The sequence below is a fragment of the Pempheris klunzingeri genome, chromosome 10 (assembly GCF_042242105.1).
Source record: "Pempheris klunzingeri isolate RE-2024b chromosome 10, fPemKlu1.hap1, whole genome shotgun sequence".
Lineage (NCBI taxonomy): Eukaryota > Metazoa > Chordata > Actinopteri > Acropomatiformes > Pempheridae > Pempheris > Pempheris klunzingeri.
This window is the reverse complement of record NC_092021.1, coordinates 17,427,566-17,453,729: the sequence shown is the minus strand read 5'-3', so window position 1 is coordinate 17,453,729 and position 26,164 is coordinate 17,427,566. Positions and strand designations below refer to the sequence as shown.

The following is a 26,164-nucleotide window of genomic DNA, read 5'->3' as shown; positions in this document are numbered from 1 at the left end:
TGTTGGGTTCCTTCCAACTACCATCCAACAAATAAAATTTGAATGATCATATAGTGTTCAGACATAATGAGGATATATAGTAACGTTCTCATATGAATAATTCAGTCACACTTTATGTTGGTTGTAGGTGACAAAGGAATTAAAGGAGGGATATTTATGGGGGAATGAAAGAGGAAGTATGAGAAATCTAATTTAATAAGGATGAATACAAATGGGATTTGAAAATATGACACTAAAGACTGGTATGAAAGTTGAGATAGGACTAAAAAAATAGGTTGGCTGCAGTGTGTAAACAACAGGAAGTGGGTATGACTGAAGCATCAAAAAGGAGAACATCACAACACTGGGGCGAGGCACACCAGACCAAATCAACCTTTGCACTTCTCTCTTCTTTATACCACCTTTTTCAAACAATGCAATCAGTAGATCATGTAATTTTGCTGTGCGAAAACACTCGTAAAGAAAGAGACACACTAAAGGTGCAACTTAGAAAGTATATATTTGAAGAAACGAGTGAGAATATTTCATCCAATATTTGGTCAAAGCATTAAAAAGGTTTATTTGGTTGCTTGTGAAAAACTGGGCTGATTAAAAAAATGCATTTCTTATGAAACCATAAATGCTGGTTACCATCTGCCATTTAATAAAAGAAAGAAAGATTGAAGAACAAGGACTGAATTGTCCAGTTTTATGATAATAAATTTAATTAACTTGACGGGGGGGGAACTAAAACCTTACATGAATTCATATTTACATAAGTATCAGTATGATTCTCTTATAAAAAGCTGCTAATTTCTGAGCATGCAAGTAGTCATTATTCTTATGTGAAACCTTTTCAGTGCATCACATGTTCAATATACAAGCTGTCAGTTCATGTGCAGCCCACATTATGTTCTTCCACCAGCGCCGCGCCCTCCCCGGCCCCCTCTCCTCGGTCGACCTCTGACTTGTTTATTGTCCTGACGTGGTAATCTTTTATGTCGCTCCACTTTGATCCACCCTCCATCGCTGGCTTTGGCTCCTTCTTTTTCCTCACCGGGGTCTTCTGTCACAGACAATATACCTGGTATCATGGAGGGGCGGTTCTGTGGTGTGAAACTGTAACTGCTGGACCGTGGCCTCCCCGCCTGTCGTGAGGTTTTGTTGGTTTTATTATGAATATAGCTACCTCTAGTATTGGTCCATGCGTCCCCCCTAACCTGCCCCCCTCCCACAGTTAATGTGCTGCCAAAGTAGTTGTTTCTGCGGTAGTCATGCACTGCTCCAGCACTGAGTGGACGCTCTCGTTCCCTCTCTGAGGCGCTCTCTGATGTAGTGCTAGAGGGGCTGCTGCCCTTTGACCCAAGATGGAGCGGGGAGAGTTTGGCCGACAGGCTGGTGGTTGGCGATGAGCTGCGTGAGTCAATCCAGGGAACTGCACGGACGCGGTTTGGAGAGCGGCGCACAGCTGCAGCATAAGAAAACTCCTGGCTTTCATGTGCAGACAGGAACTGAGGCAGAGTGCGGGCATCAGAGCTAGAGAAGGCAGTCAGAGGAGCGGTCATCTGCAGGGATTTCTGGGTCATCATCTGCCTCTGCCTTACATGGTACATCCATGCGTGATCATATTCTAAAAATGAAGATATGCACTTATTAAAACAGGAGCACAGTCTGTGTTTGCTTGTTTGCTATTTGTGATATGATTTGTGATTTGTTTGTTCAATTCCTGGGAAATTCAAACAGCAACAATCTTTATTTGTTCAGCAGTGACAACAGAACTATAAGTTAAACAATAACCAGAGTTAGGCTTGTCCATGGGGTTCCACTCTGCTGCTGTTTCGATGACCAGCTCCACTGTCTTGATCTCGTCTTGTCCACCACCGAGACTCCACGTCACTGGACAGCTGTGTCTGGTGGACTTTGGTGACTTGACATCGTTCTGAAGTGTCCAGTCAAAAGCGAAGGACAACATAAGGTCAACGTAGTGTCAGAGATGTTTATTCTGTGATTTCTAAATTCATGTTTCAAATGGCTGATGTGCAGATTTGCGTTGTTTTGTGATGTGCTGCTGAAATGGCTCACCTCATAATTGACCGTGTAATCCACTTTCTGGTTCTGCTGTAGTCCAACGATCCATTTGTCCATCACAAAAGGTGGCTGCATTGCAATGACATTAGTTCATTAAGAAAATCTGACAATGGCAACAACAAAAAGAGGTAAAAGGAAAAGAGGCAAAATGCCAGTTAGGTCAGAAATATAGCATAGACAACATTTAGTATTAACCAAAACATGAGTGGTCATATTATTTGTGATTTGTAAGAACACCTTAGTCATCCGCAGGATTTCCACATCCTGTCGGTTGGCGTTGAAGACGACGTTTTTAATGTACGTTACTGCTACGTCATCTCCATCAAGCTCCAGGTACATTTTCCATTTGCAGTCCTTGAAAGAGAAATGGTGAGATAGTATAGGTCTGGTCTGGTACACTCAGAAAGAGCACCTGAGTGTATGGAAAAGTTTATAATTGCAGTGTTCTTTGAAGAGAACTTGGTTACTCTTGAATATAAACCAACAGCACAACCTAGAGGTAGTTAGATGGTAGTGGCAAGTTATTGGCCACAAAGCCTCATATTGTGTGGGAAGACAGAAATTATAACATAAAATATTCTAAATAAATCACAAGGGCATGAAAAAATGTGATATTATATCAAATGCAATTTTGTGCCTGTTAATGGAAAACTGTTCTCCACTATTACACTAATGCATCAACATCGCAGTGAGAATTGTTGCTTTTCATAAAATGACTATTATGTAGACGATATAAATTCCTTGTCAAACATTTGATGTTATAATTCTCAGGATCCAGGATTAATTTCTTGGAGCAGGAATGGTTCATTTTAGGCACTGAAGGTGAAGATTTTCCTCTTAAGTTGCTGTATGTGGGACACATCAAATTCTCACTAGGAGGCACAAATCTGAACAATTCCCCAGCCCTCTTCTCCTGCATACTGAATGCTGACGAAGCAGTAATGATTCTGCCAATCCCCAAAAGCCGGCCACGACACCACAGGTCACTGCTCAACCACACAGCGTTCATGGCGCAGGCCAATCCATTGTGTAGTGATCACAGAGAAAGACATCAGAGGAGTGGCAGTAACACACTCATCTGAGGAGCCTTCGCCCTCTCCTGCATCGTCCCCAGGGGCTGGAAACGGCTCAAAGGGGAAGCTTCAGCAAGCCTCTGGCTCAGAAACACACTAGTGGCCCCGCGCTGGCCTGGTGTCGGCACTGGACGGTCGCACCGGGGCTCCCAGGTCCATGTTAGTCTAATCACTCCAGCAGAAACAATGTCTGGTAATGATGCCTAGGACCCGAGTGCGTCTAATGACAACTCATACATAATTCAGCACCTTTCACTTGGCTGCACGGTGATATCCTCATTAGTAGGGGACCCTCAGTGGCTGTCAGATGGTGGCCGCACAATCGCAGGCCCTCATTTTGTCTTTGAGAAGTGCAGCTGCTTCCATGACATCGCCAGCAAAGAGGGGCGAAGAAAAAAATGCAGTGCGGGTTTGTTTTATTTAGTGCAAAAAACCTTCCAGTTTGTAAAAACAAGGCTGACACGGAACCTGACACCAGGCAGGGGAAAATAATTAGCTCTCATTTTCTCAGCCTCCTGTTTCCTTCTCCCTGCTGTGTTTTCTACCCACTAAACCACCACATGTCAGAAGAAATGGGAGGCAATTAGCAGGCTCGTTTCAGCCCTGCCGAACACACTGAAAGAGGACTATTTATGATGGGACAATGAACAGCTGAAAGATTAAATAACGTTTGCCTTTTAAAAAGAAAATGACTTCTGGCTAAATGGTCTATTTTTGATTAAATTCAAACAGCAAGTGAAGAGCCACCCTTTCTCCACAGTTTGAGACCCTAACAAAGGGCTTCGAGCAAGTCGATGTGGATGTGATACATGGCTGAGAATGAAATGTTTATTTGTCTGGTTTTATACATGTCTAGTGATGCCTTCAATGGTCAGTATAACAGCCATCATCATGAATCCTCCAAACAAACAGCTTCAGTACAAGGAGGCTGATTCAAACCTGGCAAAAACATGATTCTGTATATCTATTTAGGATTTTATTCTTCATCTGTGTTAACAATTAATAACAATCCCGATCAAAGTAGATAAACCATTTATTCGTGATTCTGTTTTACTAGAAACTTACAGATTTCCCAGTTCCTGGTTTCCAGTGGTATCCAAACACCAGCTCCAGATTTACAGTTTTACTCCTCTCCAACTCCTTTTCCAGCTCATCCTGTGTAGAAAAGGGGTTTAGGCCCAAATATGCACAGAAAACCAAAGGGGCAACTCTTCCTGAAGATTATGAAGAAACTTTATACCTTCAGTAGCGGTGGGAAGTGGACGAGCCCCAGGTAATCATTAGTTAGCTTTTCAATTTCACCCTGCCAAAGAGAAAACGTGAGATTTACTGCAATGACAAATATTGATGAACGAAGATCTGATCTAGTAAATTATGTAAAAAAACAACAACAGAGGACTGTGGTGGTTAATGGTTAACTGTGCCTTGCCTTAAGGTGCATGACGTGACCTTTGGACTTGACCCCCATGTCCCGCATGTCGCTGTCTGTGAGCAATAGCAACCTCTTTCCGGTGATGTGATTTTCTTTAAACAGGTCTGCATACAGCTGCATGCCACATGTACCCTCCCCTGAAAGAGAAAACGATGCACCCAGGTTTTAAACAGCAGAACACAAATAAAGAGCCTGAAGCTGCCAAAGCCGGATTAAAGATTATCTTGCAGTGTACAACTTTGGGAAGCAAATAAACAAACCTGCGCCAAATATTTGCTGCATCCAGAAAAACTGAAAGAATAAAATGGTAACATATTAGTTTTAATAGTAATGGTTTCACGTGGTATGAAAATCTACATTAATACATTAATTTTGAGGTAAACATAATGGTACTGACCACATGTTCCTCTGTCCATGTATAGATGTCAAGGGTGGGCAGCAACTGCATAGAAACAAAAGACAAACAGAAGTAACACCAATAGATTTTGGATGGATACAGAGTGTGAAACATGTACTTTTGACAACAGATGTTTTTTTCCCAGACAGACAGATCTTTAAGTAAAAATCACACGATCTAAGTAAATGTTATTAAAATGGAAAATAGCCGTGTTTTCCATGTCTTCGAAGCCATTACTTTTCCGGTTATTGTGCTGTGCGATTAAGACAACTTGCCTCTAATGGTCTATATCAAACCGAAATGTCCATCTGTCTGATCTAACGTGATCTATTTGAATGATAAATCATTTATTGCTCATTAAATGTAATCAGGCAGAAACTTGCCAGTCAAAATAAAGATTTCATCATTGTGCTCATGAGACTGGTGTGTAATGACAGAAATAATGCAATGGAAAATTGGAGGAAAGATGACTAAATGAATGAGTAATCCCCATTCACTGTCTTCTTCCCACGACATCTGATAACAGCTCAGATTATGAACTGAATTCCGGTCTCAATAGACAGTCGCTGCCATACATTTCAGTGCAGCCCGACGCCTCATAAAGCCACTCAGCCCTGCAGCATTTTCCACCTCCTCCAGTGCTGCACTTTGGAAGTAAACAGATTCAGAAACACTCAGCTGCTGCCAAAGTCTCATTGGAGTGACTTAACATTTTCTTAACACTTTTCAAACAGCGTATTGTATTTCACAAATGTTCTGCTATGATTCTTTTTATTAAGATCCATGCTGCTGACAAAGGTACCTACATCTCAAATTTAGACACAGTTTTTGTGTTTATGACGTGTGTGAGGAATCTGCAGAAGAGGAAAGACTTTAAGATGGTTTTTAGTTCACACACTTGCCCCCATGTGGACTAAGTGGATGATGGGTAACCAGACCATTAATAATACAATAAAGTGGCATGAAGTTTATGTCACAAGAAGCAGAAAAAAAAACCACCTACAGAAGCAATATATTTTACAATCTTATAAAAATGTTATCAGTCACGCTCTGCTCTGTCTTCTATAATAAAACAACATCATTTTCGTGTAACATTTGTCCTTTTGTCACTATTTGTCCATGTAAGGAAAGTAATAAAATCAGTCTAAGACAGACAGATTGGCATAGAGTTGAAAGAAACTGATTTATTGACAAAACAGTGAAGGATGCAGGAAAATATGTCACATCAAGAAGCTGCAAGTTGTGTGATTTTGGTGGAAGTAGACTTACAAGTGTGGTAGTTGAATGTTTTTAGGGTAAGCTAAGTGCCTGGATTTCACACAGCAAAATGTAAATATTAGTAAGAGTCTGTGCTCATTGTTATATTATGTGGTATTTCTAGGGCTCGATGCCACAGGAGTACAGTCAATGTTTGAATAGGAATGTTAGCTCATTGCAGGGAAGCTAACAAGCAACAACACAGGAATACAGAGGATTACATCCTCATGAGACTGACTGATGATAACAAGTGAAAGGGACAATTTAATGGGCTATGCTCAAGGAAGCATGTCCTTCCCCCAGATGAAGCATAATACCTAACTGAACACTAATCCTAATATGATTTTCTCTACTGTAAAGTGCAGGCCTTGAGGCGAATATTCAGTCAGAACAGATGTGATACTGTATGTAAAATGTTTTTAGCTTTTTGAGCCTAAGAAAGAAGGTTGTCTTAAGGTAAAATGAAGGAATGAAGCTGACAGTCACACACCAAAGTCCCTCTCCTGCTGTTTTAAACCTGGGTCAGTCAGAGGAAAAAACATGTACTTTTTCATCCTGGTAAGAGACTGCGTCTCAACAACTGCACTCCACCACATCCAGAACAAATTGGCCAATCTTAATGTCAGCAAAATGTCACTTCATCATAAAAGCCTGGCCTTCTCTAAGCAACTGGCGCACGTGGCTCTTTTCTTCACAGCATGCATGGCACTATACATCCTGCACATTAGGCATACAGTAAATGACATCCATAATATCCATAGGTTGAGGGTTACAAATATATTCTATAATATGGTTCTGTGCTACACTGAGCTGTTTATGAAGGCACATCATAAAAACAACTTTAACAAAGCAGAAGAAAAACTAAGCCAAGATTTGATTTCTAGGGACAAAGTAAAGATTATTCAAATGACAAGATAATCACTGTGAATGAACAAGCAATTCATTAAGAAATAGTACTTCCACGACAACACAAATGCATCCAGGGAGATCATAGTATTTGACAGATGCAGCTGGGGCAACACGGAACGTCGGAGAGCTTTATTCACTGTCGTCAGACCAAGAGAAGCGTCCCATCCCCAGAGTCATGTTGATTTTGTGTCCTTCTCTGACACAGCTCGACATGGAGGAGTTCTGCCTGGCCTGCATGTTGACCTGCATGCCTGAGTGCAGGACAGGCCGGCCAACGTCCAAGGAAAACATGTCCCCAAAGCCTTTCATCATGGACTGCAGATTCACCTCCTCGTTACTGGAGGTTGTGATCTGACATGACATCTGTGAACTGTTTGATTCCTCCGTCTTAGACTGATAGAACGACTTAGCGCTTATCTTTTTTGCCACAGGTAAGAAGAGCTGAGAGGCAGAGACAGGTGGAGAGCGGGGTGGGGGGGGTAGAAGGAAAGAGGAGAGGATAGAAAAGAACAGGAAGTGAGTAATCAGTTTCAAACCCCAAAACATTAAGCCCAAGTCAAACAAGTTGTGATTTAGAAAACTACTTGGCAAAGGGAAGCCCACAGAACAGGACGACAGAGAAAGGGCGGGACAGGAAAAGAAAGGGAACACAGGAAATGATTTTAGCGTACTTGATCCATAGGTTTTGTCAACTATTTAAAATTCAGACTTTAGAGAGTGTGTTTTGTTGAGTGGCAGCTTCCAAGATACAAGACACTACTGTGGCATCCAGTCACACATGGTCTTGGAGAAAAAACAACACATTTTGTTCACAGACAGACAAGTGAAAAAAAAACAGAATATAATCTGTTGTGTCTTTTGCATGCAAAAAAGCTGTGAACTGCAAGTCAGAGGCTTGATGCTCACGATTCAATATGAATTCTAGTGAGGAATGCAGCATTCACTCTGTGCATCCTGATTCAAATGTACTTGACAGGCAACCATGCACTACACTGCACATAAATGCAGCGCTGGCAATAATACACGCTGCCCATAATGTTCTCATAATGTGCTTTTTTCTTTACTTCTCATTTCACACGTTTTATTTTCACTCCACTGATTTCCCATTTCCACTTCACCCCAGAGGAAGATCAGGGGAATTCTGTCCCTCTCCTAATGGGATTGAGGAAACACGCATTTGAACAGCAGTGTAAAAGTGAGGCGCTGGCTGCTGTGACCACTTGACAGTTGGCGGCAGCTGAAGGTGGACCAAGGTGGAGAGAGGATAATGAGGAACTCACCGGGCTGTTGGACTGTTCGATGAGTTTGCGCTCCCACATCTTTAGGCGCCGCTCTCGTTCCTTCAGCTCCTGCTCTTTGGTGCTCAGGTCTCTCTCCAGCTTCTTCAGTCGTTCAAGTGTGGCTTCAATCTCAAACCTGTCGTGTACAGCAGGAGAGCAATGTCAACAACTCACCAAATATCTCCACGCTGAATTTTGAAAAAGAGTCCGCAGATTTTTGTTCTATATCTATGAAGCCTGACATGATTTATTATTTTTTGTCAACAAATCCCATGAAAAGACCAAAACCAACAATATGTTTGTCCATCCCTCCGTACACTCCAACTTCTCTACCATGTCTGTGGCACTCAGCCTCAAGTGTATTTCTATTTCTACTGAAGGCACTGTAGTACTAAACGGTGCATTTGTTAGGGGCTCATTTGTTTGTTGCTCATTTGTTTTTACAGCAGGACAGTGAATGTGCAATTAATTCAGCAAATATGATGCTTTTGTTCACTGAAATGAGAGTTCATAGAGTGCAACGCTCTGACTCACTCTAAAGCCTCTACAACTACATTTTTTTTATTTATCCTTAATTAACTTTAAGGTTAACTTAAGGTTAATTACCTTTCTTATATATATCTATCTATATGTAGTTTTGTAATTTTGCACAGTAACTTTTTGTAGTGATTAAACCACCCAAGTTTTTATCTTTTTGTGGGATTTGTTCTCATCTCACTAGCCTCATCCTTGAAACAACAAAAATCAAAGGAAAAGTGATATTATTCACAGTTGGAGTGCTGGGACGGTAAGCATTAACACATACTATGACAAAATACAATGAAACTCCTCTGTGAACAACCCAATGAAGCCCTGCAGTCAGAAGGTGATTGGCATCTGTCTGACAGGACAAAGACAGGACAATGTCTCATGTTCACCTCATGCTGGGGAAATTAATTTTGGCCAGCAGGTGGTGCTGCACAGTGCGTTGTGGAAATCCACGCTGAGCTTCAGACCAACAAAAACTTAGTTCTCACACTTCCTGTTCATGAACACATGTGGCCCAGACAGGAAAGCCCACCCTTACTCCTCCGCCCAGCCCTCCCGGTCCTCCACTTTGACAATTCCCACCTCAAACAATTTCCACTCTGTCTCAGTTTCCAAAATAATTTCTTTTGTTATGTTTTTGATATTTCATATTACCCTGTAGGTAAGGCATCTGTTCAGTGTTACAGGTTCGATATCTAACTAGTGTGACTTTATATTTTCTTCTTAAGTCAAATAATTAGATAAATGAATTATAAGATATATCCATTCAGTGGTTGTAAAACATCCACCACTGAGCTGCAGCTGCTTTTGACTTTTACGCTCACAGTGTAAAACTCCCAGTGTTTGACATTTGATCTTAGTCTGGTAGTACTACGACACTGGACCTGACGTGACATGATGACTATAAGGATGAAGTAGTGACTCTCCCCTTTAATTTGAAGGTGTTTACATTGAAATAACTTTCCAGGAGCTGGCGCCTTTTTTAGTGACACCCGTCAGTCCAACACTTTGGTCCAGACTGAAATATCTCAATAACTGCTGGATGGATTGCAATTACATTTTCTGATTCATGGTCCTCAGATGACGAATGCTATAGACTTTGGTGATGCCCTGGCTTTTCCTCTAGCGCCAACATGAGGTTGACATATGTGGTTTTCAGTGAAATGTCTCAACAACTGCGGTATGGATTGTATGGTTGTACTTTTGTCCACTGATAAAAACACAAAGAAATGTGGCCTCACAAACCATCCAACAAAAACTGCAACTCAAAATTACTGTAATTCCAAAATATTGTAAAAAGATACAATGTTAAACACATAGAAATATGATTTGCATCTAAAATCAAGATTATTTTCACCAAATGACGTTTCCATCATTTATTTATGACACCTTACTGCTAACGGCGGATAACCCTCTCCTAAGTAAGTTAAGGCATCTACAGCCCCTGAGCTATGTCGCAGCAGGCACACAATATTGTTAAGGGCCATGTTTGCAAAGCTCTGGTGCTGCTGTAAAAACCTACTGGTTTAGCATGGACATAGTATTATATAATATAACTGCTGATTTTACAACAACACAGTAACTGATAGCAAATACTTAAGACTCAGAGTGATCTAACAATACACTTCAGACGTCCTCTTGGCACCAGGATTAGGATTTTATTAACTGCTGAGCAGCACACAGAACAAAAATAATTAAATAAGAACAGCTAACAGTGAGTCAGTACAGTAAATCTCAGTGATGCTGGAGGGAAGGAGAGGACTCAACGGATGTTTAACCAGCTGAGGTCATCTCCGACACTGTTCAACACACATTTACTGTTGTTGTTTTTATTTGATCATGACGCCCTCAGCATGAATTGCAATAACTTCAGTGATGCCCTAACCATTTTAAAAAAAGGGATATAACTCCGACACGACACGACATGTAAACGCACATCCTTCAAACCAGAAGTCGACACAACCTGATAGAAATTGTCTCAATTCAAACAAAGTAATTAAATCAGTTTGCAATGAAAACTGTATCTGCTGTGTCCTTAGTAATCCCTGAGTAATGCATCAGATAACTGCTAAAAACTGTAACAAGCCAAACAGATCTCGCTGCTCTGACGTGACATTTCTGTCATCTGTCTGGTGAAGCTACCTGCTCTGATCACCCACAAGCCTCTCTTTCCATTTTCAGCCAGCGAAGCTTACAGTATCAAGCCACTTGAGTCTTTCAGTGCCACACATTCTCAGAGTCTGCAAAATTCACTCCAGCCCGCTCCACCTGCAGATGGCTGCCTGGACATGATGCCACCAGCACAACTTCTGAGGAAAAACCTCAGAGAACAGACAAGCCCCGCAGAGAGGCAGACAGAGAATAAAGTAACAGCTGAGACTCAGGCTGTGCTGAACATCACCAAACCTCCAGCTGCTCATACAACCCAATTAAACACTTCTACTTGAAAAAGATGGTGATTATTTTTAGGGCCTTATGGGTAAAGAGAGGAAGTATATCCAGATGGATGATTCTTTGGAGGTTTTCATGCCTTTATGTAGCTATCAGTGTAATTATTAAAGATCTATATGCATGATCTCAAGTCTTTTTTTGTGTTTCACGGCCCCCATCAGCTACATTTCCACATCATTCTTTGAAAACAGTTGCACATTTCCTTAGGCTGAGGCAGTATATTGGGGAAAAAAGACAGTTATAAATACATTTACTGGGCCTGGCTGATCTCATTACCTCCATTCAGCCTTGTTGTGAAGGAAAGAGTTGCACTGCTGAGGAAGTTGGCTGTCATTAGACATGGACTCCAAAGTAGAGAGGATCTGCTTGAACATTGGCCTTTCCTAAATGAACATACAAGCATTTGTTCTGTGTGTGATTCAAATCATAACATACATATGTTGTTAATTTCCATACTAACTTTGCAGATCACTCACTTTTGGCTCTGTTGCCCAGCAGTTCCTCATGAGCTCAGCAAAGCTGGCAGGACAGCCGCTCGGTATGGTTAACCTCTAAAACACAAAGAGTCGGTTGTAGGACGAGATGCTGGTTAAGAAGAGGCACTGATTTGAGGGAATGGTTTGACATTTTGAACAATTCTCTTCTTCACTTCTCTTAAAGAAAAGAAGATTGATACCAGTCTTGCATGTGTGATGAATATGAGGCTACAGCCAGCATTCGGTTAGCTTAGCTTAGCATATAGACTGGAGATGAGGGCTCCACTGGTTTTCTTTGTTGTCTATCAAATTCACAGCGATGACAAGACTCCAGCTGCTAAAGAAATAGTACCACACACTAACCCTTGTAAAACACTTTTTTTACAGTTATTAAACAAATCAAACAAATAAAATAAATATATGTGATATATTGCAACCTTTTGATCGCTGGACTATCTGTGCAGTCAAACTCTTGTTCTTTCTGTTATTTCCCTCCTGTCTCTTACCTTTTTTCTCTTGTCAATGAAGGTTTTTATTTGAAGCCGATTGATCAAGTTCCACGATAAGTGCAACTTTTTAGCAAAATAAATGATGAAATATTTGAGACTCCAGTTATTATGCTAAGCTAGGCTTATGATCTGCTGGCTGTAGCTTCATATTTACCATATAGACATGAGAAAATATCGTAAATATAGTATTTCTGAAAATTTCCTTAACCAGTTATTTTAAATGTATGACTCCAAGCAGAAACATACAATTTGAATAAAGCATCATGATCTAAAGATGCAGTTAGCAACTGTTCCTGACAATAAATACAGATGTCTACATCGCAAAACATCATAAACCAAAATATTGATTCCTTGCAAAGGAATGTCCATTTATCTGGGCGATAACGACTCTTCAGTTCCAAAGGTCATGCTGTGTTTCTACATGTAATCACACATTAGAGTACCTCATTTTTCTCCACCACGAGCCAGGCCACTTGTAAACCTTCCAGGCCTTTGAAGGGTATCTCACGGGTGAGCATTTCCCAAAGCACCTGTCGCAAAAGTCAAGAGCCAAGGTCAGTAAACAAACAAAGTTAAATCAAGGAGAATCTTTTATCTGTTCATATAGCATATGTATTCATATGCATTCATATGTGTTCTGTCGTTCTTGGAGACCAAATGCAACATACAAAATAGACAAAGAGACTCAATTTAGATTTCCAACAACGATTAAAAGGAAGCCATGAGGTACAATAACGGTACCCCTTCGATAATTTAGGCTCTTTTGAGTTGGTATTCAGAAATAACAACCTGCGTTGACATCTTAAAACATTAGATCATAAAAAGGTGGAGGAGTTTCACAAACAGCCAGAGGCTCCACTGTACTTGCCAGCTGCATCTCATTACATGTATGTATTTTACTGTCAATATAAGCTCCTCAGGAAAGAACTTGAGGGGGGAAACGGCAAACATAAATCACTTTGCAGTCAAACGTTCAATGCAATCATAAACATTGTCAAATAATCCAGCGTAGATCCAGGGAAGCATAATTTTTAGATGTATATTTACACATTTTTTAAGTTAATTCATCAGTAATTTACCCTTGTCTAATAGGAACTGCAATTGTTAAGCTAGTTAAGGGGTAACTGGTGTTGTTTTCGAGTTTCAAGAATAAGAAAGACGCAGTGAGTTTCTAAGGGGCAGTAAGGTCACAGTTATTAAGCCATGAGTGATTTAATTGCAATTTCTACAAATGTTTTCAAGGTATTAAAACAAACACCTGTCAAATCTTCCCTTAAAAACTGTTTATAAATGAGTTCTGACTTAACTACTCAACTTTCACCTTCTTGTCAATCATTAACTTGACCTTTGATGTGCCATGATGCATACATTTCCACTGGATTTTATGACAGTATTTGACGAATAATTGAGGAAGAAATGACTGAGATCAACCAGAGTACAAACACTCTAAGAAATGGTCTTAAGTGCAGTCCTAAACTTCCTAAAACTCCTGAAGAGGCTAATGCAATTTTCGCAGTCTAAAGCGGCCATTATACTCCATCAGAACTGCGTATTGGAAGGTGGAATAGCTTCAGAAACCCTCTTCCTCCACACCATCTCTCACCCTCTTTTTTAATTCTTGGTGCAACCATTTCTGTCACTTTTTTAATGTGAGCAACGAAGAGCAACACTATCACACTTCCAGGTCTGAAAATATGTGCTGTCATCCCCATACTTAAACGATAGCTTTTTGCACCAGCCAATAGCAGGCCACCAAAGTTTATGTGTCTGGGGTGAATCAAATCAGTCTTCAGTTTTCTTTATATTTAGTCTTCATAATAAATACGTGTATATTTCACGTTTCAAAATATATAGAAGCCAATGTTAGACATTTCCTGAAAGTTATCTTGACAATATCAGACATAACATTCGGAATATTTTGCAAAGCTCATGTAACATGAGTTATTAACATTTTAAGTGCCAACCATCTGTGGGCATTGTGTTCGTATGTCAGTCAAATAAATGTTAAGTTGTTTACGGTTTCCTTGAACAGAAAACAATATCCTTATTACAAATAAACTACAAATTTATATATTTAAAATGAGCCTCGTTTGTTTTCTTGCTCACTGTCAAAGTCACCAGAATTCTTGTTTTTCACAGCCAATGTAAGTCAACACTTTTTATAACTTACAGAAAGATATGTGGTTGATGTGTACATTAGGAAGAATCAGTCTAACATGTGAGCATTTGTATTCATGTAGAATCATGTGATGAATTGAAAGGTATTGTGGGTAATGGGACAGCTATGAGGCAGTTTAAGTTGTAACACTTAAAACCGTTTGTGCCCAGATTTTCTTAATTACTAGAATAAAGGCAAATGTTTATGCTGAAGAAGGAACTATGTGCCAAAACAACGATCTATGAAATTTAAAATGTCTTCTTCTTGTCACTCACCACTCCGTAGGAGAAAGTGTCACAAGTCTCAGAAACAGGAAGGCTCTGGATCACCTCTGGAGCCATCCAGGGAAACGTGCCCACCAAGGACATGTGTGTTGTGTGGGTCAGGAACTTAGATGCCCCAAAATCACAGATCTGAGGTGATGAAAACAGAATTGAGATTATCATTGCAAACTAAACCAAAATGTTTTCAAACGATGTACTTATCTCATATGTGTGATACTTAAAACGCACTAACCAAAGCAGCAATGCGGGTTTTGTCTCTACTGAAAAACAACAGTGGCTGTAATAATCTGCAAGTGTGCATCTGGTGGTGATGCTGGTGTTAGTAAATGCTACACATGTAAATATTTACAGTACAGTATGACAGTCACGTCATTTAGGACATTTAGCACGCTATGTGACCGTGTGAAAATGTGGCTCTATGATACATCACAAACATACAGAAGATAAGACTTATTGGATATTTTTTTTTTTTTTGTACATTATCTTGCAAATGACAGGTACAATACATTGTCATGTGTTTTTGTTAAATCTCCTCTCTACTAGTCTCATCTGCCAGAGCACCTACACAAAAACAAACGGCCAATGCTGTCAGTGGTTTCTTACACAAGCTAAGTTAGTCACTGCCCTCTTGTGTTCATATACTGTAGGTAAATATATTATCAGTATTTTATCTCCTTTCAAACTCTGATTTAAAAGTTGAAACGTTCGGCTAACAAGACAGTATCGCCTCATCAGAGCTGAATCATTATGCAGCAAAATGAATCTGAGATAAAACTCTACAGAGAAGTCATAGTACAAACCTACCTTGAGAACCTTGTCTGCTGCCAAAACCACTTAAAGAGAAAAACAGATTTTAAAAGTCAATAAAGGTATATATTCACTTTAAAGATTAGCTTGCAGTGATGTATTTACAAATTAATATGTTTTGGATGCAAAAAGTATGCTAGAAATCAAATGCATTACCATTCCTGGACTTTAGGTCTCTGTGGATCACCTTTACAGGGGCCTCTGAATGTAAATAGTGCATTCCTAAAGCAGACATAAAGGGAAGTTTTTCAGGAGGAGATCACTGGAAACTCATATATAAACTGGTGGTTGTGATTAATCACATGAGAAAATACTGTATCTTTCAGCTGATAATGTTACAAGAGGAACATTGTTCCCGTTTGAAATACTGTGTAGAGAAGCAGTGCGCTGACAGAGACCTGCAGCAGCTTTGAGTAGAAATACATATCATTAGGACCTTACTAATGAGCAAAATCGAGACTCCTTGACTTTTGCTTATTTATATTTCTCTTTAAAAGCCCGCCTACAGTGCCTGCACGAACTAAAGCACACAGAAATTGGTTATCTGTATCAACATCAATAATGACTGCAACAAACGAGGACTTAAAACCAGCAGCAACATGTCAAATATTCTGTCTTGCCTTGAAAAACTGTGCTTTCATGGCAAAGGCTGCAAAACAATTTTCAAGGTGTTGTGGCTAAAGATGTGAACATCAATACAGGTATCCCTCAGGGTTCAGTCTAAGGTCCTCTACTTTTTAACAGCCTACATAAATAACTTAGGGTTGCATTAGTTAATGAGTTATTCTGTGTGTATGCAAATTAATGACGGTCAAATGTAGGTACAATTGATCCTCTTCTTAATCATTTGCAATCCAGTTTCAATTGTAATTGTACCCAAAAATTACTAATCACTCTAAAATTACATCTAAATTGGCAAAAAAAAAACAGAGAAAGTGTGTGCTTCTCTCAGGATCTTGCACTTAAGTGGCCATTTGTTTGCATTATTCTGAATGTTTAGGGAAAAAAAGTATCTTTCTGGGGGCGACAAATTGTCTTTCAAGCTCAAAGAAGCTCCAACTCAAAGTTGACTTTTTTTTATAAAACCAGAAAATGTTTTACTGAAGAAGGCAGTAAACATCCAGGCTTCACTTCTAACTACTGGCATCAATGACATAGATTAGATGCACATTTCACAGTTTCACTATCCAAAAGAAAAAGAAAACCATCTCTATGGACACAAGCCTTGATTGAAAAAAATATTGTCGGAGCCTTTTTCAGTTCTAAAATTCAGCTTTTCAGATTTTAACTAGTGTCTCTGTTATATTTCATTTGTCATATTAAACTTTAAAGCTGTCTGCATTATGTATATATTTTATTTGTTTAGCAGACTTGCATCATGTGTAACCTTTTGTTATTAATTCTGTAAACACGCCAATTAAGAGTTTGCTCTCAGAGACTTAACCCTGCAGAAAAAGAAACGTTTTCAATTAATTCATTAATACAAAGACATAGTTACTGACATGTACAATTGTTAAACTGTTATTCACTAATACAACTAAGGAGATAAATAATTGCCACATTTACCTCTGGCAATCTCTGCAGCCCATGTCATGATCTGTCCCATGTCCATTTCCTCACTCTCATCACTGGACAGGTAATCATACAAAGATCCACCACTGGCATACTCTGTGGAGAGACATGATTATGTTTGAGTTTGTATCACTGGGAATGACAGTTTGTGACAGTAAAGTGTCTTCAATGTGACATAGCTACACATTATACATACACGTTACATTACACATGAGTGCAGTATGTGAGAGCGTTACGTGAAAACAATTGAAAATTGAATTTCTGCCAGACGACTCCTGGAAGCCAGCTGACAGTGTCTTGTTTACAGATTACTCCTGTCACTGTCACTGAGGATGAGCTCAATTTATCACAGCGTTACTGAACAATATGAGCCTCCCTGTTCCCTCGGAAGCCCACATCTTATCAAGTCTATCTAAAACACAAACCAATTGTCTCTCTGTTCCGTTTTCATACAGTGTTTGTGGGTCTTGACAACCACTGTATTGTATCTCCTCACAAGCTAGTCCAAAACATAGAGAAGTAATACTGGCAAAGCATGCAGAACAGGCACATCAACATTTTTGCTTTCTGTAGACAGAGATACTTGTGAGGTAAAGTGCTTGAATCAAGATAAACAAGCACTATCAGACCAGCTGAAACAGCAGGAAATCTCTGTTTGTGCATAATAACCCAATCATGTTCCCATGCAGTAATGTAAACATGCACTGGCACCAATACAGCAGTCTAATTAACAATCATAAAATACACCAATGGTTTTATTATTACGAGTCTGAATTTTGAATGGCTTTTTTTTTTACTTGTATTATAGCAAAGACTGACAGCAGACTGGCTGACAGCAGATAACCTTGTATCTTAAATAATGTGCCTACAAATTAAGCTCGCCTTTAGTTGCCTGTGTGAGCAGGTGAAGGCTTGTCTGTACTTTGCACTGTGATACATTCATCCACCACATTCCATAGATAATATGACTGCCTGCGGCTCTGCACTTTCGTTTTAACATCATCCGCCTCCTCTGAGTGAGCTGTCACAGATCAGCTTGTGTGTGTGTGTGTGAAACAACAAACAGCCTTGCAGTGTATCTCACAGGTAAACGTACATTTACCCCAAAACATTAACAAATCTTGATTGCTGAGGTTAATGAGGCCGATATTGTTAAGGCTACCAGAGACAAACAGGTCTCTTAAATGGGTTGTAGACACTGGTTGTTAGAAAGAGGAAACTGCCCGGTCTGCTGCTGTATGTCAACACAGGAAATTTATAACAGGAGCTGATAAATGTGAACATGTTCAGGATGGCTATAAAACTTTTTCCTGTATCTGGGTATCTGGTTCTAATTAGATTGTGCTTTGATAAACAGTGACCAAGAGTTTTTCTCCATTTGTAAGATGCGCTGCTGTAATTCGTGCTCTAAAACTACAAATTTAGTGGCAACAACTTCAAAACACTTCGCTTTTGATGATTTCTCCTTAGTTCTCTTTTCACACAGCTCTTACGTAGAAAGGATGGTTTGCATAAGTGGAGACACCGAGTACAGATTTTACACGAGTCTTCTGCTCACAATGATTTTAATCTTCTTCAGAGTGAAGAAAAGTCTGTTTCCGTTGTTTTGACTTATTCACAGTGTGAGAATATGCAGAGTTACAAATCCTTTGACTCCATACTCTGTATACAGTTGCATCTAAAGTGATGAGAGGTAAGTTACCTAGCGTTTGCTAAAAAAATTAAAGCAGAGAAAAAGGAGATGCAGCTGTAGGACGTGGAGCTGTGTGAATGTAAACCTGCAGAGGCACCAGCGCCCAGCTTTATTACAGTCAAATTGTACAAAGTGAGTTTCCATAGTATTGCGAGGCAAAATTTCAGGAGTCTCCAAGCTCATTCAATAATATCAAAGGTTTAACACTCAATGTTCTTCAATAAATGGACATAATTATTTGAGTATGGTGATGGAAATTTTACAAACACAAATCTCATGTGCAGGTCGAACTCATTGCGGTTATGGAAGTGACACGACATGACTGCAATCTATGTCTAATCTAAACAGATTTTATTTTACTATTTTAATAACAGATCATTTAAATTATCTAAGGTGATTAAAGGAGCATGAGCATGCATTTGCAAACTGAAACACCGATTTGGTTTTCGTGGTACCTATTCTTAAAACCCCGCCTTTTGTTTCTGACAATTCATCCAAACAACAGAGAATCACCGCAGTAGAGAGGTATTGAATTTTTAACAATCATACACACACGCTGATGCTGCTTATACAAACAAATAGCCCAACACTGTCAAATTATATTCTGCCATTTGCACAATTTATATTCATATTTGATTTGCTCCCAGTTTGTTATGCTGCTTATTGTTATTTAAAGTGTTTTTACAGTTTTATTGTTTCTATTGTTTATCTTGTGTTGTGTTGTCTTGTTAGGGTTCAAAATTTAAAGAGCCACTCTCCAATAATAACGCTACTATATCCCAGGGCACCGGTGAACCCTATGAAACATATGTATCTTCACACATGTCCAACAAGCCTGCTGTTACAGTGATACAAATTAATTTTATGTTTTATTCTCTTCTAATTCTAAGCTTTGACAGTGTGTAGTTTTACTTGAACACTAAATAAGTTTTTAGTTACTTTACAGTGTGTAGACTAGAGAAGATGAATGTTGCAAATGTAAAATAACTGGATACATATAAATAAGATAGAAAAACTACAGAACAATTGCAGGGCTCATTCTGTAACATTTCTACAAAGGTAAATAAAGAGCAGCTGAGCCACAATCACTCAGTGTTTATCATTCCCCTTTCACCCTCCAAATGGCGCAGATCAAGCCATGTTTTAACGCAAGACAAGAGAAGAGACTCTAAGTACTGAATCACTAAACATGCTTGTTTGTTAGGGTTGCTTTTAATGATTTTTGAGGTCACTACATCTCATTTTCATTTGAATTAACTTAGTGTACAGTGCTTCCGACTAAGGATACTGTCAACAAATGTAATGTGATTTAACGTCACTCCAGGTTGTGGGAAAGTCACAGTATGATCATAAATCATAAACATATTAGATGTAGTGAGGACAAATGTGAACTATGGGCTTGTATTTATCAATTTCGTTACAATTGGAGCCAAGAACATTTAGTATGTATTTATAGCTGCATTGTTGGATGTTGTGTATTGTCCACATGATGAAAGGAGGCGTTACGCCCTGTTCAGGATCTGAGTGATGGCTGCTACAACTTTCAGTGATACAGTGTGTTCCACTTTTTCCTGGAACGAATGTGATCTTTGTAAAAGTGGACAAGATATTGAAAATATACGACCTGTGGGGATTCCAAAACATGCAGTAAACCCTGACTGTCATGGACCTTTCAATAATGAGCCAGTCAAACAGAAATGACACATCTTAGCCCACCCTTAGTCCTCAGATCAGAAGTTCAGCCTTTGCTACAGAGTAAATATGTCAGGAGCCCCCACAGCTTCCTATATACATGTACACTGAGCTGTTTCTACTAAATTGCTGCTGTAGGGCAGCCTGGTGGATTTTGAGATGATCATGCTTTGCTGTTTGTTGTTGTTGTGCAAAGATTAGAGAAGATTTGATTTGCTTTTAAGAAAGAGTGAAGCAAATGATTGTCATCTGTCCACCTGCAAACTAAGTGTCAATTACGTGTGGTGCTGACATTAGTTAGTTTAGTTAATTAGTTAGTTAGTTAACATTAGTTAATTAATGTCAATTGACAGAATATTAATTACAAAAAATGGAATATCCATGAATTGTTTAACGCATTTAATATACAAAATGTCATAATGTTTCAAGCTTCTCAAATGTGAGGATTGGATGATTTGCATTGTTGTGAATTGAGAGATTCAATTTATCAACTATTTTCTGACATCTTAGACTGACTGAATAATTAAGCAATTATCAAAAAAGTAACTGACTGATTCATTGTAAAAGTAATCATTTTGTTGCAGCCCTAATTACATACACTATATGCTTCCTGTGTAGTTAATCATCATCAGCCTGTGATTTGAGGCATTGTCAGCGCAGCGAACAGCATGCGAGTAAAATGCTACAACACTCTGGAAAAAAGGCAAATTAAGAAACTCTGCCCAAAACAGGGGAGCAGGGCGAGTAAAGAATACAGTCCAAATGTGGATGTTTATCATTACAGAACAGAGTGAGGGGAGATCAAAGCTATTACAATAGGAAGCAGCAGAAGTGATCGTTTAAAACACAATAGAACGTTAATGACTTATTCTTCACAGGACGACCTTTAACACTCCTGTCTGATCAAACTGTGCAGAGTCGAGGGCCCCTTGTTGCATGAGCTTCATTCTTCTCAGCCTCTAACCTTGACACAAAGCAGTGGTGCACACAACTACTGTATCAATGTGTGCACTTCCTGAACCCTCTGGCATTCACCGAAGCTTCCATAGAAACCTCTGCACCATTCAGTGTTGAGCAAACTGCAACTGGTGCAAACAGAATCTGCTGCTACGTTTTCATCATGATGTGGCCCGGTGGCTCTGCTGTGCACCGATTATTATTGAGACCCTATGCGTGTGTGTATGACACGGTCAATATCAAGGCTTTAGGATGAAAAAATCTTACCAGTGACAATTCCATAGTTGGGAGCCTCAACAATCGCGCCATAAAACTGGATGATGTTACGGTGGCTGAGGACACTGAGGATTTCAGCCTGAACAATGAACACACAAGGAGAAAATGAACGTTTTAATGAGAATGGAAGTTGATGTGCAAATCACGCAAAATCATTATATCTGTGTCTAAGAGAACAAGGGTCTACAGCCATGTTAGTGGCCACTGGTGCTTTGAGCTGAATGATAATGTCAGCATGCTAAAATACTCACAATGACAATGCTGCCATGCAGATGCTAATGAGGTTTAATGTTTACCATGTTAACTATTTTAGTTTAGTGCATTTGGTAACTTGCACTAAACTAAACACTAAGTACAGCTGAAACTGATGGGGTTGTTATTAGTTTTGCAGGATTATTTGGTCATAAACCAAAGTAAGAGACACACCTGGTACCTGGTAAAGACACCAGATTAAAAGTTAATGCATGTCTACATTTCAAGACAATCCATCCAAAAGTTGTTGAGACAATTAAAAGAACACAAACGTCGTGGCGCTAGAGGAGGTCACATGATCACCCATAGAATGTATAAAAGAAGCAGACGTAGCTTCTGGGTCTGAAAAGTGATTTAAAAAGTCCAGTTGCATGGAAGTCTATAAAAAACTGACTCTACTTCTCACTTGATTTCTTAATGAGTTTATAGACTCAATCGCTAGTTTGAAGTCCTCTTCGATACAGCATGATGTTCATTTAGTAAATTATTGTCCAATTTAGAGTAAAATGGACGATAAAGCGGGCACGATTAGGAAGAGACTACATTGTGACTAACCAATCAGAGGCAGTCTTTGCAGAATAAACGGCAGTTCTGGCTCCAAAGAACTAAGATGATGACCAAAATACCAAACCTGAAGCATCGAAACAGCAATCTACAGCCTAAAGGGTGACGTCACAGTGGCTACACAGTCTATGGGATCACCGATCGGGTACAAAAAAATGTGCAAATTCTTGTGCAAACAACAGCAGCAAGTTCAGTAGATGTTGAAATATTTCACAGAATAAGTGAAAACTCTGGCCTGCTGGTGGCACTAGAGGAAAAGGAAGGCATTAGGATAAGAGATGGAGGTGGAAACATCACATTCATCCTCTGGGAATTTTATCTCTATTCCAAAGTTCATGGCAATCTATCCAATTGCTGCAAATGTCATCCTCATGGTGGCACTAGAGGAAAAGTCAGGGGGCAACCAAAGTCAGTAAGATTCATCCTCTGAGGACCATGAATGTTTGTATAAAATTTCAAGGCAATCCATGGAACAGTTGTTGAGATATTTCAGTGTGGGCCAAAGCAGTGGACCGCTCAACACTCCTACAATGCCTTCCTTAGAGCTACGCTGCTAGCATGGCTAAATAGCCTATAACACGGGCCTAGAAAAATCCTTGGGAAGCCATTTATAGAATGAACCGACACCTGACAAAACCAATTCATTTAATTGTAGCCAAACACTATAATTAAATGAACAATTGGTTCAATGTGAAAGGATTACATTATTGTTTTCATTGAACAATCGTCTCTCCAACACTTGACTGAAGTTGAATGGATATCTGTGATCTTTTACAATTTCATAAAAGAAACCATGAATATTTTTTCTGAACATCCTATCACAGGCCAACAAATGTAATACAATTTCCCTGAAAAGATTTCAAAGATGATTCTTTTTTTGTCTTAAAGACAATGAGCCTGAGCTTTCAAAAAGATTTCAAGAACAGTCCCTAGTGTAATTGGGCCAAATACATTCTTTCATTTCACAATGTTTCTTTTGCAGCAGATTTCTAAGAGTGGGGGAGTATAATGACCATGAGTGATGGGTACAGAAGTCACCACATCCCGCTAAATAGGGTAGCAATTAAAATGATTACTATACTGACAATTAAAAAGTATATGAAAAGCCAGTGCAATTATGACTCCTACCTCGTTTTCAATCTTGAGCAGTTTTTTCACCGCCACCTCTTTGTCCTGGGAGATCCACCTGGCTCGGTACACACTCCCGAAGCTGCCGCCGCCACAGTTCTCGAAGAAGTGGATATCATCGAACTTGACTTGCACGAAGGAGGCTCTTGGAGACAACATCTCATAATGACACTCAGCACCAACTCAGCTTCTGAGGGAGATCACAGGGAAGGAAGGAAGGAAGTGAGGAAGGAAGCCTGGTTCACTCACCAAAGTCCTCTATGGTAAAACAAAACCACTTCAAAGAACAGCTTCACTGAGAAACACACCATTTGCGAGAGGCCTGGTTTTAGCTCTCTGACCATCCCCTGTCTCTTCCTCTGCTCCACACACACTCCTCATCATCAGTACCAGTAAGCAATGAGCTCAGGGTCCAGGCTCTGCTTGTATAAGGACGATGGCATGCCTGGTATGCCGTGATCATGCAGCCAAAGTCACTGACTATTCCAGCACGGTCTACTGTGTTCAGTACAAGTAAGGCCACAAGCAGAGACAGCAACAAAAACCTTGAGATATTCTTTTCATTTTTCAAACCAAGAAGTGAGCTCTTCCTGCCCGTGCACAGGCAACACACATGCAGTATTTGTGTAAGCAAGGGTTAAAAACATAATGCTTCCAAGCTGGAGTGCACACAGATTGATTATGACATCCTGTTAGTCCGTGGCAGCATAAAAGTATCTTGTAAAGAAATAATTCCATCATTACAGGAAATTGAAGCTCTGTTATTGTTCATACAGTAGGTTTCCCATTTACAGCCGAGCAATTACAGCTTTTAAAAGGCTGTTACCTGGGTCTTCATTGGGGTTGCTATCCATCCCAGCGGGGAATGCCTCCATTGTCACAAAGGGGAGCCATTGCTTTCTGCTGATATACTTATATTCATGCTATACTTAGCCTCGCAGCAATCTGCTCAGCGGACCAGCCCACAGTATTGTCTGCCCACTCAAGAGGCCAGGGTTACTGGGATATGGTAGCACTCCTGCACTCCTTCCTGCCAGTTCGCACTTAATAGCAAACACTGCTGTAAGCACTGCAACAACAATGGCCTGATATCCATATGTCAGACAACAGGCATTTGCTGTAATCAAAACTAAATGAAAAAATAAAAGTAAAAAAATCACACAAAGCTAGCAGATAATGAGGTGATCTGTCAGCTTCTGTGTCACATCCTAACAGCTGATCAGAAACATCACAGTGTGGTTACAGTAGATCAGGGATCTCACAGTGCAGATCTGGGGTCATTTGCATGACTTTATAAGGACATGATGCACTGCAAACATTTACCAACATGGAAAAGGAAAGAGCACAGTAAACTTTCTCTACAGTCAAAGCAGTGGAAAGGAACGTGAATAACTGCCACTATTACAGCTGTATGTGTTATAGCAAAGCCCTTGATACACACTGCTGTATGTCTCACGCCCAACAGTCCCAAAACAACAGTAAACCTGTACATACTGCATGTAGGCTGAATACTGCATGTAAAAGCTTCTCACTCTGACCGCCTCTGTTATTGTTGACATACATACCGACAGCTGACGTCAAGTTTTTCAGAGCTGCTCGTCGTCTGTGCAGGTCACAGCGGGCTGAGGATCAACTTTCAGTCAGAAAAACTAAAGTCAGAGTTCCGGGAAAATCTCATGAGTCGCTGTCGGGTTTCTCCACTCTCTCCGCGGTGGTTTCACTGGTTGCACAACTTCTCCCTGCCAAGTGTGACCTGACCAGACCGTACAGTCTCCATCCTGATGACAACAGCGCCCCCTGCGGGACCGAAGAGGGGCAGACTCCATGATTTCCACATGTTCTTCTGCGCTTCCTGGGACTTTGCTGCTCCCCAATAAAAATGCTGTATAGGTCCTTTAAACGTTTTCTTACTTTTCAACATTAAGAAAAAATATAAGAATATTTCTATTCTAAAAATGAATCGCACTGGATCTGCAGTCTGGCTTTTATTCTTTTATGAAATGTTATTATGTCCATATACATTTGTTTTCATTTTCCTCTCATTGTGTTTTAAATGTGCTTAATTTAATTTTTATGCATTGTATAAAGCACTTTGAATTCTCTTTGTTAGTGGTGCTGCTCTGATATTAAACTCCTTCAGGGGAGGAAAGTAGCTTATTACATTTACTCAACTTTATATTTACTGTACACAGGTGTAGTTTTGCCCTCCTCCTCCTCCTCCTCCCCCTCCAGATGAAGATACCTCGAACAAACCATGAAATCAGAGGTTTCAGAACTATTGCACTAATAACTGCATGCTCTAATATATTGTATATAGTTTATTGTACACGAAATTAAAAAAAAAGACAAAACAACATTCAAATCCATCTAAAATATTTAATACTTAAAGCACACAAAAGGTT

At 39.7% G+C, this 26,164-nt stretch overlaps 1 protein-coding gene across 2 annotated transcripts; it reads right to left on the bottom strand.

Moving 5' to 3' along the window:
* Positions 1-642: 642 nt before the first annotated feature.
* On the bottom strand, positions 643-25,461 carry map3k20a (mitogen-activated protein kinase kinase kinase 20a). 2 transcript variants are annotated; one of them, XM_070838302.1, is made up of 20 exons: positions 25,328-25,461; positions 23,763-23,952; positions 21,810-21,897; positions 17,195-17,296; positions 15,785-15,850; positions 15,626-15,654; positions 14,813-14,950; positions 12,823-12,909; positions 11,871-11,945; positions 11,671-11,777; positions 8,416-8,551; positions 4,970-5,014; positions 4,833-4,863; positions 4,570-4,709; positions 4,381-4,443; positions 4,206-4,295; positions 2,305-2,421; positions 2,062-2,136; positions 1,777-1,918; positions 643-1,609 (listed from the first exon to the last, which is right to left on the bottom strand). In XM_070838302.1, exons 2-20 carry the CDS (start codon positions 23,919-23,921, stop codon positions 888-890), a joined length of 2,412 nt encoding a protein of 803 aa, XP_070694403.1. In that variant the 5' UTR covers positions 23,922-23,952; positions 25,328-25,461; the 3' UTR covers positions 643-887. The 2 variants fall into 2 exon arrangements, with proteins under 2 accessions (XP_070694403.1, XP_070694404.1); XM_070838303.1 differs by lacking the exons at positions 643-1,609; positions 1,777-1,918; positions 2,062-2,136; ... (4 more) ...; positions 4,833-4,863; positions 4,970-5,014 and adding an exon at positions 6,155-7,576.
* Between the last annotated feature and the right edge of the window lie 703 nt (positions 25,462-26,164).